Raw genomic sequence first — 15,751 nt, 5'->3', positions numbered from 1 at the left:
TGGCGCAGGGACTTATATATAACTTAATATATATATTATTTATATAATTTTACACAACTAAGCTGAGGTCTTCAGCCTATCTGACCTCTGAACGTCTTACAACCCCTGGGGGCTGGAGATCTCGCACGTCGCGAGATCTTGGCTGGCCGGTTGCCGCCGCTCAGTACTCCGGCGCAGGGAGAAGGAAAGCCGAAATCTCGCGATGTCCGAGATTTCGGCTCTTCTCCCTGCGCCGGAGTACTGAGCGGCGGTGGCGACGAGAGCGGCGGTGGCGACGAAAGCGGCAGCGGCCGCAAGGTACATGCTGCTGGATACCTGGGGGCCTTATTAGTCCGGACCGCGGGCCGCAAATGGCCCGCGGGCCGGACTTTGGACATGCCTGGCATAGAGTAATTCTCTGTCATTTAAAGATACTGTTCAAAGGAAATATTCTTAAATAGATAGAAAGGAATATGTGAGTGGGAAATATAGTCAGTGGTTTGCGTGTATAGCTTACTGTACATGCATTTTAGTATTAAATACATTTCTGAAAAAATAGTGTGAAATCCCCGATATTTTATTAACCAGCAGAGGGAAAGTGGACAGCTGTGAGCTGATGTTTATAGCTTGGAAAGGTGGTAATACTCATGGAGCTTCCAAGGCTATTAATATCATCTCAAAGCTGTAGACTTAGCTTTTACTGGTTATTAAAATGGGGGACCGCCCCAAAAAATGACATGGGGTCCCCCCTATAATTAATAACCAGCAAAGGCTAGGCAAACAGCTGCGGGCTGATATTAATAGCCTAGGAAGTGGCCATGGATATTGGCCCCCTCCAGACGTAAAACATCAGCTCTCAGCCGCCCCAGAAAAGTCGCATCCATCAGATGTGCCAATTCTGGCGCTTAGCCTCCTCTCTTCCTACTTGCCCTGATGTGGTGGCAAGTGGGGTAATAGGGCTGGGGTTGATGTTAACTTAGTATTGGCAGCTGACATCAAGCCCAGGGGTTAGTAATGGATAGGCGTCTATAAGACACCCCCATTACTAAACCCCATATCATATTGTAAATAAAAAACACCCAGAATAAAGTACTTTATTTGACATAAAGACACAGACTCCTTTAGTGAAATAAACACTCCTCCCCTCTTTTTCCACTTTATTTAGAAAAAAGGAAAAATAAAAATCAACCTTATAGTCACCTGAAGACTTTACATGAGTTTAAAACCTATCAGAAATAAAAGCAAAACAGTTGAATAGAAAGTAAATGATGTCCAGAGATAGAACTGCAGCACAGGAACATGGGGAAGGATTAACTGGTATCCATCATGGCATTGTAGGCGTCCAGCTGTGCATCCAGTTCTTCTGCCAATAACTGTTGCTTTGTGTTTCTGCCAGCTCCCAGCCCATGGCCCCACGTAATTTTTTTGGGGGTGTCTCTTATTTTATTAGTCAGTAAAGGCTAAGTATACAGCTTTGAGCTGATATTAATAGCCTGTCAAGCTCCATGGGTATTACCCCCCCTCCCAGGTTATAAACATCAGCCCCCAGCTGTCCGCTTTCCCTCTGCTGGTTAATAAATTTCAGGGGATCCCACTTCATTTTTTTCAGAAATATGTTCATTTATTAATTAAATACATGTACAGTAAGGTACACATGCACTGTACTAATTATATGTCACTGACATCTTTATATCTATCTATTTTATGTATATATCTATTCTATCTATTCTATTCTGACTTGTCACGCTGTGATTTTACTGTACACCGCAAATGAAATGTCGGGTTTTCAAGGAGATGGGTGTGAAAAATCGGACGGCACTCGCATGGTCCAAGTGCCATGCAATTTTTTTTCTCGCACCCATTGACTTGCATTGGCGGGTCTCGTCCTATATACGAGGACAATCGTAGCCTGCTGAGATTTTTTTTCTCAGTCCGATCTGAGCTGAGAAAAAAATCGCAGATGAGCAGGCAATCATAGAATAACATTAGTCAGAGTGCAATCCGATTTTTAATCGGATTGCAATCTTCTGTTTTTCTCACCATTGTGAAAGTAGTCCTCCGGCAGTGCAAGGATTCAGCTGTGTCGGCAGCAGGACGAAGCAATAGAGGTGAGTATCCAGCAACAGGTCCAGGAGAGCGTGATTAAAAACACAATTTTTTTATTATGAATTCATTAAAAGGCAAAAAAGAAAAAAAAATTGTGGGACTGTCCCCTTGGACTGTACCCAGTTACTCCAGTAGATCTGACGCATTTTGAACTAGGTAGTTCTTATTCATAGTCTGGCATGGTTCCATGTTACAAGAAAATGCCCTAAGTCACAGGCGTGCCGATGGGCGGAGAAAATGATGCGCATGTATGTCGGCATGTGTTAAATGCCGCTGTCAGAGATTGATAGTGGTATTTAACAGGTTAACAAATGCGGGCAGAGCACTTCTCCACCCGTGATTGTTAGCGGCAGGTCCTGTCGGTAAAACACAGCCATCACCTGCTGGGTATGGGGCAGGATTGGGAGGGGGCTCGCGCCATACACCAGCTTCCAACATGTGCCATGCTAGTACCAGGAAAGTGAATGAGATGGCTGAAGTCTCATGCACATGCTGCTTATTTTTTCCTTTCACATTTGCAGCAGATTTAAATCTGTCACATGTCAATTCTTCCAGCATTTTTGCTGTAGATTTCACCCAAACTAATAAATGGGAAAAACGCATCAAAAACGCATCAAAGACACATGTATTTTATGCTGTGTTTTCCTGCCAACACATCAGATTTTTAAAAAACGTGTGCACATACCCTTACTCTTGGGTTGGTATATTTTGCTACAATATTGCTAGTTGGGTCTCAGCTGGCCTGCATGTACCATATCTCCAGATTATAATGTTAATGGGTTCATCGTCAACAATAAATAATCATCATCATCATCATCATGTTTTACAGAAACTGGAGGGATCTGTATTGCACCTCGTCCTTCAGAGCATGATGCTGAGATCACCCCAGCAATGGCTATGAGACCTTTTTTTGGGATAAGACCTACACTTCTAAGTGAAAATGTAAGTGATACGTCTCAAGACTATCAGTGACAATTATAACTTTTTTGAGATGTTCTATTTTGTTTCCTTTTTATTCCTGCTCCTCTAGTCCTAATCCCTAATGCCACAGACTGGCCTTCAAGCAGATGTCTCTGGGGTTTTCCCGGAAACCAAGATCATTTTAATTAATAGATCTTATAATAATAATATCATCCACAATTAGATGTGTTAAAAAATGTTCCTGTGCTGAGATAATCTTATAAATGTGCCCCTGCTGTGTACTGTGTAATGGCTGTGTCTGACTGTACAGAAACATGGTCTGATCATACCACAGCTCCTGGGCAGGGAAGGAAGCAAAAGAGTATACAGACAGAACAGCCGGGGATCACAGCTGATGCTTTCTGTGAGGTAAAACAAGTTTTTAAACAGGCAGTGAAATATTTTTCCTTACAGAAACCAGCAGCTATAATCCCCTGCTGTCCTGTCTGTATACTCTTTTGCTTCCTCCCCTGCCCAGGAGATGTGGTATTATCAGACCATGTTCCTGTACGGTCAGACACCGCCATTACACAGTACACAGCAGGAACACATTTATAAGATTATCTCAGCTCAGGAACATTTTTTTGAACATCTAACTATGGAACTTATTTTTATTCCAAGATTTATTGATTAAAGTGTATTTTGTTCATGGGAAAACCCTTTTAACCATGCCGTCCTGGGCATGAATCATGATGTAATGTAGTTTGGAATGGACCACATGACAATTGTTATATTTCTGTTGGTATCTAAATGCATTTATATAATATTTATGATTAAACCATTTTAATATTTTACCATCATAATCATTTTTAGTCATAGCTGCACATTTTCAAGGAGATAAGATGCAGTCATAGAGTTTGATCAGTTATAACACATTTCATTTCTGTTATCAGGGCAAGGTCATTGAAGGCGGTGATGTATCTGGTGCACTCTGTATTGCACAACCTTGGCCTGGTATGGCCCGAACCATATACGGAGACCACCAAAGATTTATTGATGCTTATTTCAAGACATATCCAGGTAATAGGGGCAGTGTTGTATTTTAAATATATTTTTAGTGTCTCTCAAATATATTTTGTAAATGTTAAAGGGGTTGTCCACTACTTCGGCAACCCCTTCTGAATCCCAATGTATTCCCTCAGTAACTAAGAACACCTATACTCACCTCCGATGCCGGCACCATTCCAGCGGTGTCGGCACTTGCTCTCCCGGGGATCATTGCGTGACATTGTTATGTCATGTGATAACTGTGGCCAATCAGCGCTGGCTTCATTCTTTCCTCTTTCGGACAAATTAAAACATCTGTAGGAGAGGAGAGTGAAGCCAACGTTGATTGGCCAAAGGGATCACGTGACATGACAATATCACGTGAGCATCGGGAGATCCAGTACCGACACCGCTGGAAAGGAACCCCCAGCACCGGTGAACAGTGTAGGTATTATTAATTTGCTAGGGGGAAACCTATGGATTCAGAAGGCGTTGTCCAAGTAGTGGACAACCCCTTTAAAGTCTAAAAGTGCTGGTTTCATCTGATATGAAAAGCTAGTTTTTCTAAAATAAAGCATTAATTTAGCATATACAATACCAGAGAAGAATTTGAAAATAACACTTTCTATATAGAATGGGAGTATCCTTTCCATTCCATCCCTCTTTCTGGTCAAGGTTCTGTACACACCCCAATAAAGAAGAAAACATTTTTTGTTACACAGCACATCCTAAATTTCACTTTTGTCACAAAAGGCTTCATTTTTGTAGCTGTATAAAGACCAGAGGTCTCGTAACTTATATGTAGGCAGGTGTTTCATTTACTGTCACCAACACCTTAAATCATTCATTGGAAGTAGGTGGTTCTTATGTAATAATACCAGATTACTCTACTGGATAAAGGTTAATCTGCTGAGTTTGTCTCATATTTGACATTATTCGTGAGAACAGCACAGTCATGTTTGATAAGAATGTAAGTCAGAAATCACTGATAAAGCCGGAGACGGCCATTCATAAAATAGTCTCCGCTCTTGAAAATAAAATCTGTGTTTAGGAAACATTACTGTGGTAATTGCTTCCACAAATAATAATTATGTATGTTAAGTTGTTCATTTTGTGCCTGTTGCATCTTTATGATGTGTAGATGTAGCAGGTGTCCTGCGGATGGCGTTATGGTGGTAATGTAGCACCCTACACTGAATTTATATCACAGCGGCCACATTACTCAGGATGAACATTTGGAACAACACTTTATTGCAATGAACATTAGTTTGGCGAATGCTACAAACACTACTATTAAATTATGCCAGGTTATAATCTTCCACCTAAATGCTAAGGACCCAACCATCTGCACCATTGTTTTAGTTTGTGAGATGATTATTAGTATATTTTCATTTTTTGCACAGCAATATAGTAAATGTAGATAAAAACATCTAAAAGGTGACAGAAGAAAATATAAAATGGGGAATTTTTCCCACAGTGTGGCCACAACTAAGGTAACCATAGTGCCCTGTATCAGCCTTCGGCCACGTTCACACGTTCAGTATTCGGTCAGTATTTTACATGGGTATTTGTAAGCCAAAACCAGGAGTGGAACAATCAGAGGAAAAGGTATAATAGAAGCACGTCACCACTTCTGTATTTATCACCCACTCCTGGTTTTGGCTTACAAATACTTATAGCATGTGCATATGACGTCTTTTTCAGGTGGATTTTGCCTGGAACCCGCCTGAAAAAGCATTGCGAAACCACCGCAAAAAATGACTACATTGCACAGCACTTCTTTCAAACGCTTCAGGGTTTGAAAATGGTGAAGTATTTAAAAGGAGTAGAATGCCCGCTACTATAATGGAAAGGACAGAGAAAAGACGTCGGTGCCACAAAAAATGACAGTAGAGCTGCTTGTGGAGAAAGACTGCTGTCTTTTTCCTGAAGCTGCTATGTCTAGGAAAAGCTCAGCGGGTCTGCCATCGGAAAAAAAACGTCCGGTGCACATGCCCTTAGGGTATAGAAAAATGGATGTTTTTCCAAGTAGTCAAAAAAAGAGTTATCTAGTGGAAATTGCTTCAGGAAACCCTTCCTCTTTGGGCAGTTTTTTGTTTCCTGAAAAAGTGGTTTTGAAAGTTTTTTTTCCTAAAGCATGTTTTACTCCCTATTGAATCATACAATCTCTTTTCTCCCACCACACATTTTATAAAACATGAAGTGGAAGATAAAGTGATTTCATAATAGAAATGAATAGGAAGAGTCTTTCATGCATTTTTTGAGCGATTTTTCAGGCGTCTTTAGGAGCGGACCCACTCTAAAAGAATCATCAAAAAGCTCTTTGTGCATGAACACCTGGTACTCTAACAAGCCCCTTGTTCCCAGAGTCATAATGTAGGCATTCATAAGCACTTTTATACTCCATGGCTAATGCATCTCCTTCCTGATTTTATATTTCATATTTAATTTATATATTTATTTATTCTACTTATATAGTGCAATTAATTCCATAGTGCTTTCAAGACATCATCATCTCATTTCATATTAATAAAGTTCATCAAAATTAGCAATTCTGCAGTTATTTGGTACCCAAGAACTGAACTTGTGGACTACGGCTATACTGATACTACTACTTGCATCTAGTGTTTCCATGTAAAGAGTGCACAAAGTTGCAGCTCTATGTATTCATTCTCAGGATCTGAAAAACACAAGTTAAACAGTAACTTGTTATATTTAAAGGGAACCTGTCATGTCACCTAATAATGCTATTAACCTGCAGATATAGAGCAGGTTAATATTGTTACAATGTCAGTTATGGCACAGTCCATGTCTGAAATATAATTTATAAAATTACTGTAAAAACAGATAAGTCATTAGATTTCATCATATTAATTGTATACATTGCAAAATAGGTCTATAAGACCTGATGTGGCGGGTGTCCTTAGTCAGAAAAATCCACCCTCTATAAACTTCTTTTTGGAAGTTTATCTTGGTCTCTGTCAGCACAGCCTTTTTGACAGCCCCTCAGTGTCCCTCCTGCTCAATCGATCTCACGCTGCTCAGTACAAGCTGCAGCTGCTAGTCTAGTTGAGCGATCGGAGACTGAATACTCCTGGACTTATGAACTCTCTCACTCTTTAGCTGAGCTCATTTTAATATTTAGGATTACACAGGCATTTTGAGTTGTATTTTCAAGTAAGTACATCAGTCTCTTTCGGTCTAAGAGATCTGTTTAATAATGTATGCAGTTTGTATCATGTATTATGTAATTACCCCGGATACTAGAGCCTAAAACCAGAAATTATGGCACACACTCACTTTGTGGTAATATGTTATACTTCTTGCTGGTTTATGTTGTTTCTAAAAAAAATGTGTGTGGGGCCCAAAACAGCCCATTAGATTTACTACAATTTTATGCATACAAAAAAGGCATAAATTGTAGTGTATAGCTACTCCACTTTATGTCAGGTATAGATTTAATTTTATAGCTCTAAGATAGCCTGAGATATCCAAATTAATTAAAAGCCTTCTCCATAAACATGGTGCACTGTACTTAAGGGGGCTTTTGCTGAAGACTGGCCTATAAAGCCACAATCTTAATAATTTCCCCCTTAGCAGGTTTTCAGCGTATTCTTTTCCTCTTCTCTATTCTAAATAACTTGGATATTTCATGCACTTTATGTGACATTTTACCTACCTGTTTCAGGCTATTATTTTACTGGTGATGGAGCTTATAGGTCAAATGAAGGCCACTATCAGATAACAGGTCGAATGGATGACGTCATAAACATCAGTGGGCACAGACTTGGCACTGCAGAGATTGAGGATGCATTGGTATGTATGGTTTTTTTTATGGCAAAAAATATTTATTAAAAAATATAGTTATTGTATCTAAAATGGTACATGACAATGAGCTATTCTGCCAACATTCAATTTGGAAGATTTGCTTGAATTAGGCTGGGAAATTCGATTTGTATCAAATTTATTCAATGTGAGTAGAATGTGCAATATTATTCCCTGAGGTCTCTCCTGACCACACAGCATAATAAACATAGGTGACGCAAAATAAAACCACACAACCTGCAACCCTGCTCCGGACCAGTTGTCTTCTTTTATCTGGTCACTGATGCAGGCTCTTCTAAGGCATCTTCGCCACCTCCAGCTGACTAGGCCTCACACAACGTCATAAGGGGCATCAACCCGTAGGGCTGTGCGGTGGGATAGATGATGGCTTGGTGAATATTATTTTAAACCCATTCTCTGCCCTCTGTAATCCAGCAAAATGATGGCTGAAGAGAATTACAAAAAATCAGATTGTGGGGAATTCAAATTTTTGTAATATTTGAGGCTAATTTGTCTCGCCCTGAACTGATTAGCTCATTGTTATAAATGAGTAAGAGGAAAGATCAGTTTTTAGGCCACGGCTCCACTATCAGTATTCGGTCAGTATTTTTTCTCAGGAGTAGGAGCCAAAACCAGGTGAGGAACAATCAGAGAAAAGGTATAATAGAAACAAATCACCAATTCTGTATTTATCACCCACTCCTGGTTTTGGCTCCCACTCCTGAGAAAAAATACTGACCGAATACTGACCAACAGGGGTGGATTAAGAGTAGCCAGGGCCCCGGGCAGTTTAGAAGGCATGGGCCCCCCCCCCATCCCGCTGACAGAAATAGCAGTAAGTGTATCGCGGCGCGCACATTTTTCCCTTATGTACAGAACTATATATAACATAGCGCCATACATAATAGGGCAGGGGTGGGAGATTAATTTTTAGAAGGGGCTACATGAGAGACCGTGACTGTTGTGGAGGCCGAACAATAGGCTGAAATTAATTCTGCTCAATATGAACATATTAATTATAATTAATTTTAATATTATTTGTATCACTTAATATTGAGCAGAATTAATATGCTGACAAAACCTATATACAGTACTAGCCCCCACATAGCCCCCTCAATCAACAACCAAAGCAATCAACCTATGGGACCTTCATACATGTAAGCAATAAAAAAAAAAAAAAAAAAAATTCTCTTTATTTTAAAAACTCAATACATAAAGACATTAGTGATGAGCGAACGTGCTCAGATAACTTGTTATCCCTGCACACTTGGGAGTTATACGAGTATCTTGTAGTGCCCGGATAATATATTCGAGTCCCTGCGGCTGCATGTTTTGTTTTTGTCTGTTAGACAACCACAGCATTTAACAAACAGGCAATCCTCGTATGTGTTGCATGTGTCTAACAGCAGATGCAGCACTATATACAGTACAGACCAAAAGTTTGGACACACCTTCTCATTTAAACATTTTTCTGTATTTTCATGACTATGAAAATTGTACATTCACACTGAAGGCATCAAAACTATGAATTAACACATGTGGAATTATATACTTAACAAAAAAGTGTGAAACGACTGAAAATATGTCTTATATTCTAGGTTCTTCAAAGTAGCCACCTTTTGCTTTGATGACTGCTTTGCACACTCTTGGCATTCTCTTGATGACCTTCAAGAGGTAATCACCAGAAATGGTCTTCCAACAATCTTGAAGGAGTTCCCAGAGATGCTTAGCACTTGTTGGCCCTTTTGCCTTCACTCTGCGGTCCAGCTCACCCCAAACCATCTCGATTGGGTTCAGGTCTGGTGACTGTGGAGGCCAGGTCATTTGGCGTAGCACCCCATCACTCTCCTTCTTGGTCAAATAGCCCTTACACAGCCTGGAGGTGTGTTTGGGCTCATTGTCCTGTTGAAAAATAAATGATGGTCCAACTAAACGCAAACCGGATGGAATAGCATGCTGCTGCAAGATGCTGTGGTAGCCATGCTGGTTCAGTATGCCTTCAATTTTGAATAAATCACCAACAGTGTCACCAGCAAAGCACCTCCACACCATTACACCTCCTCCTCCATGCTTCACGGTGGGAACCAGGCATGTAGAGTCCATCCGTTCACCTTTTCTGCGTCGCACAAAGGCACGGTGGTTGGAACCAAAGATCTCAAATTTGGACTCATCAGACCAAAGCACAGATTTCCACTGGTCTAATGTCCATTCATTGTGTTCTTTAGCCCAGACAAGTCTCTTCTGCTTGTTGCCTGTAATTAGCAGTGGTTTCCTAGCAGCTATTTTACCATGAAGGCCTGCTGCACAAAGTCTCCTCTTAACAGTTGTTGAAGAGATCTGTCAGCTGCTAGAACTCTGTGTGGCGTTGACCTGGTCTCTAATCTGAGCTGCTGTTAACCTGCGATTTATGAGGCTGGTGACTCGGATAAACTTATCCTCAGAAGCAGAGTTGACTCTTGGTCTTCCTTTCCTGGAGCTGTCCTCATGTGAGCCAGTTTCTTTGTAGCGCTTGATGGTTTTTGCAACTGCACTTGGGGACACTTTCAAAGTTTGCCCAATTTTTCGCACTGACTGACCTTCATTTCTTAAAGAAATGATGGCCACTTGTTTTTCTTTACTTAGCTGCTTTTTTCTTGCCATAATACAAATTCTAACAGTCTATTCAGTAGGACTATCACCTGTGTATCCACCTGACTTCTGCACAACACAACTGATGGTCCCAACCCCATTTATAAGGCAAGAAATCCCACTTATTAAACCTGACAGGGCACACCTGTGAAGTGAAAACCATTTCTGGTAACTACCTCTTGAAGCTCATCAAGAGAATGCCAAGAGTGTGCAAAGCAGTCATCAAAGCAAAAGGTGGCTACTTTGAAGAACCTAGAATATAAGACATATTTTCAGTTGTTTCACACTTCTTTGTTAAGTATAAATTCCACATGTGTTAATTCATAGTTTTGATGCCTTCAGTGTGAATGCACAATTTTCGTAGTCATGAAAATACAGAAAAATCTTTAAATGAGGTGTGTCCAAACTTTTGGTCTGTACTGTATATAAACCCTATATGGCCTGAACAGTTGTGCACTTAAGCTTAACTTGAACCTGCAATCTCTTGATCCCCTACACAATACACTACAATACTGCATTATTGTATTCAGGTGTATAATTATTGGTCTCATGGGTACAAGCCTGGCTTCATAGCAGATTTACCATGGCAGACATGGAAGCGTTCAGAAGGCCTCCAGCTGCAATGGCAGCCTATCAGCACCCTGTGACTTTGTCGTGTGGGCTCCAGAGTGATGGCCGCCATGTTGGAGGCTTTTTAAATGCATTTAATGGGTTAAACTGTTTGCGATTGAAGCTACCTGTGATACCATCAGTTACACTCAGGCGCTGGCTGTGTAATACATCTGACAACGTCGTTATATGGAGTGGGCTCAGATCAGTGACCAGGATCTGGTACTGCAATGTGGTGTCTGTTATACATGATCACCATGAAGCAGATGTAAGCAGAGCCTTACCATGGCCCAGGATGATGGCTCTGGTCGGTCTGATATATCCAAATTACAGCTTGGTCATTAATACCAGAACAGGTATCCACCCTGCGTGCATGGACTCCGTCAAGTAAGTGAGTACATTTTTCAAAGCATCAAGGTCACCGGATTATTGTGAGAGGAAGATATAAGTCTTATTGATAAGAGTAACTTTCCCTTATCATTCCTCACGGGAAATGGCATGTGTTACCTGAACTGTGGTGCCATGAATATATTACATAATGATCGATGCAATATTACTGTATATCTACAAGGCTAACCCCAGTATAATTTACTAGGTTGACCTTTACTTTACACTGTGAGTGTGTAGACCGTGTACCAGGGTGGTCTCTCCCAGAATACAGCATGCCAAGGACAAAGAACATGAGCAGGCAATTTGTTAAGGCACTAGTTTTTACTAACAACGAAAACGGAGTTGCCCCGGAAATGCAAGAAAGAAACACAGATAACTTTCACACACACCTAGCCAAGGTCAGCTAGCACCCCTGCGCTGCACAACCGATAGGCCTAGTATGTTCTATCGGATACATACTCTTTAGCCTGATCTGTGGTTCCGCCTGTAATTAGATGAGTGCAAGAGGCGGCCCCTGCAGTGCTGCAGCGCAGAGATTCACAAACGTAACAATTCTCTGCGATTACAATACTGTTATTCTATCTGTACACAAGCTCACCCACTGAGGGGGAGTATCTAGCTAAGGTTCACACAGCCCTATTAGCAAACAATGTCTCTAAGTGAGAATCTATGTTTGGCACCAAACTCTCTCTATAGTCTGTCTGTGTCCATGTCCAGGATCCCTGCAGTGGGGCCTGAGCTCAGGACTTACTGGCCGTAACCTGATCACTGAAGAGGCATCGTCCGTTCAGCCGGGGGGGCCGAGGAGTGGATCCTGGACTTGTCACCTGGAGAGTAGTTTTAGCCTAACAGGCTAGCAGAAGGCCATTCACATCACAGCAGATGCATCCAACCGTAGCCCCCCCCCCAAAGTAATTCATCCTCTCTGACAGGAGTCACAGAAACAGTTGCACCTTTCCTCAGTAATCTGACCTGCTACTAGCACACTACACACACTGAGCTGTCAGGATCTCACAGTAATGTTCTCCTCAGTCAGCTTCCTGTTCCAACAGACTAAAACACCTTCCAGTCAGCCATAGAGATCAGGTCAGCCCTAGAGTCTCTTCCAGAGGCAACAGTGACCTCTTATGGCCGGCGTCCGATACTGCAACAAAGTCCAAACATTCCCATCTCACAAGCGGACTCAGATGCACATTGCTGGTGCCTATATCTTTACTATAAAGTGTGAGTGGGGACAGATGCACATTGATCGGGCCTATATTTTTGCTATAAAGTGTGAGTGGGGACAGATACACATTGTTGGTGCCTATATCTTTACTATAAATTGTGAGTGGGGACAGATGCACATTGCTGGTGCCTATATCTTTACTACAAAGTGTGAGTGAAGACAGATGCACATTGCTGGTGCCTATATCTTTACTATAAAGTGTGAGTGGGGACAGATGCACATTGCTGGTGCCTATATCTTTACTATAAAGTGTGAGTGTGGACAGATGCACATTGCTGGTGCCTATATCTTTACTATAAAGTGTTAGTGGGGACAGATGCACATTGCTGGTGCCTATATCTTTACTATAAAGTGTGAGTGGGGACAGATGCACATTGCTGGTGCCTATATCTTTACTATAAAGTGTGAGTGGGGACAGATGCACATTGCTGGTGCATATATCTGTACTATGAAGTGTGATTGGGGACAGATGCACATTGCTCGTGTCTATATCTTTACTATAAAGTGTGAGTGGGGACAGATGCACATTCCTGGTGTCCATATCTTTACTATAAAGTGTGAGTGGGGACAGATGCACATTGCTGGTGCCTATATCTTTACTATAAAGTGTGAGTGGGGACAGATGCACATTGCTGGTGCCTATATCTTTACTATAAAGTGTGAGTGGGGACAGATGCACATTGCTGGTGCATATATCTGTACTATGAAGTGTGATTGGGGACAGATGCACATTGCTCGTGTCTATATCTTTACTATAAAGTGTGAGTGGGGACAGATGCACATTCCTGGTGTCCATATCTTTACTATAAAGTGTGAGTGGGGACAGATGCACATTGCTGGTGTCTATATGTCACACAAGATGTGGGAAAGACTAAGTGAAACACGAAGGGATAATGGGAAGGGAGCCCAGACACTAGGGAAAGGGGGAGTGGAGACCTCCAAGGCTGATCTGATATCACCCTGTCTCCCCTATCGTCCCTATATTGGTTCCTCACCGATTGCCGCACAGGAACCTAAAACCCTGTATTTTCCTAGAGCTAGGCCCTGGCTAGGGAAGGGGGGTGTATGAACGCTAGTCAGTCACCTCTAACCACTAAAGACAATAAGGTAGACAGACACGGGGGAAAGTAATTTAGCTTGAGCTGACTTCAGAGAGATAGCCTCACGTCCTCTTAGCACTAGAGAGGAAGTATGAACTGCACTTGCTCCAAGCTTTTACAAGAAAACATGTGAATATCACTGGCGCCGCCCTAAAGCAGACTGAAAGTATTTAAACACCCAGGCCGGCGTGTTAATTAGAGCAGGAGGGAGGTGGCCGCTGGGTCCTAGAGTGAGACAGCTTCTAAGAAGGTGTCTGTAATGCCAAATGAAGAGATCTCCTGCAACCAACTGCAGTGCGACTGTCTGTCACGTCTGACACACCCGTGACACTATATCTGTACTATAAAGTGTGAGTGGGGACAGATGCACATTGCTGGTGTCTATATCTTTACTATAAAGTGTAAGTGGGGACAGCTGCACATTGCTGGTGCCTATGGACACACCACATTTTTTTGCACAAAGCCACTCCTAGCCCTTAATAACACCTTCCTATATAAGATACTTTATAGCAATAAAGTAGATTATAGTTTTGTAAAGTCCATATTGATAAAGCAGTAAATAAAAGTCCAGTAGTTGACTCTTTGTGCTTTCTGCATTATGGGGCTCCTTTTCAATACTTGGAAATAGGGTCCACTGCACCATAACCATCATCAGCAGCAAGTGTGTTTAGGATGTCCAGGAAATATTTCCGAATTTCTTTTTGCCTCCATTTTGTCTTCTGTAAATTGTTGTCTTTTCCATTGTCTTCTAATCTCTAGTTCCAACACTTAATGTGCTCACAAACTTCTTCACATCTGAGTGGAGACCTTAGTCATAGCAGCTGCAAAGCCGGCAACCCTGGTAGTTATGTCTATGGCTTGCTGTATGTCTTCAATATGGCATTGATATTTCTATAAAGGGATGGTGAGAAATCTGGTAACCTGCTTTATTAAAATAATCCCAATGCTAAACGCATGGCATAAACCATACAGGACATAGCCGTATGCTTACCTAAAAAAAGCTTTATTAATGTGTGCCACTAATAGAATTTTATTCTTCAATTTCATTTTTTAGGATGAACATCCAGATGTTCCAGAAACTGCTGTCATTGGTTTTCCTCATGACATCAAAGGAGAAGGTACAATGTCCTGATCATCCTAATTTTTGTAGGTTAATAAAAATGTAATGTACTATCATTTGCTACTAACCTGGACATAGAACATTGAGGGGTCTATCCAATAAGAATGTTTTATTGCTGTTTTACAGTTTTTATTTCAGCGTACATTTTGGAGCTTACAGGTTCATTAAATGCTATTAATGCTGAGACTATTTTGCAATTCTTGTGCTAATTCATTAGTCAGAATGTCATCATTAACCGGTCACCAGGCTTATGCTGCTTTATCTGAGCGCAATATGAAGTAGTGACAGAGACCCTAATTGGTTGTATCTTCTACTTGCAGCTGTTCTCATAAAATTCCTATTTATATTCGACAGCGCTGGAGTCTTGGCATGCATCAGCTGCGGCTCCCACCATTGCCACTGATTGACAGTTTTCTCCCATCACTGCATATAGGGAGACAAATGTAAATCAAAGGTGAGCGGGTAGAGCTTCAGCTCATGAATATTGAGGTATCAGCACCATGCGCACATAGTGGACAGAACTTCAAATAATAAAGTACTTTAGTGATAGAATCAGTGTCTCGGACACTATGTTATACTCAGATAGGACAGCATAAACCCGGTGACCAATTCCCAAACAGATTTGGTAACTCACTTGAAGACGTGTATCAGAATCTGAATGTATGAGTAAGTGTAGTCGACAGCCAGGATTTGGTTGTATTTTTGGAAGTTCCTCGCATAGATAATTATCAATCTTAGATGTGGTTTAATAGGTAATTTAATAGGGTTCACACAAGAATACACATGACGGCAGTGGGAGCACGAGACTAAGCACAGGTC

General features: G+C 41.3%; 1 protein-coding gene across 1 annotated transcript in view; it reads left to right on the top strand.

Moving 5' to 3' along the window:
- Positions 1–15,751, top strand: part of ACSS1 (acyl-CoA synthetase short chain family member 1) — a 151,627-nt gene that overhangs the window by 108,492 nt on the left and 27,384 nt on the right. Inside the window, exons 9-12 of the mRNA XM_073672513.1 lie at positions 2,915–3,027; positions 3,939–4,065; positions 7,721–7,848; positions 14,867–14,930. Coding sequence (XP_073528614.1) covers positions 2,915–3,027; positions 3,939–4,065; positions 7,721–7,848; positions 14,867–14,930 — 432 coding nt within the window. The remainder of the gene's footprint in view (positions 1–2,914; positions 3,028–3,938; positions 4,066–7,720; positions 7,849–14,866; positions 14,931–15,751) is intronic.

The sequence above is a fragment of the Phyllobates terribilis genome, unplaced genomic scaffold (genome assembly GCF_046119375.1).
Source record: "Phyllobates terribilis strain yellow unplaced genomic scaffold, ASM4611937v1 Scaffold_3__8_contigs__length_932513732, whole genome shotgun sequence".
Classification (NCBI taxonomy): domain Eukaryota; kingdom Metazoa; phylum Chordata; class Amphibia; order Anura; family Dendrobatidae; genus Phyllobates; species Phyllobates terribilis.
This window is presented reverse-complemented; position numbering and strand designations above follow the sequence as displayed.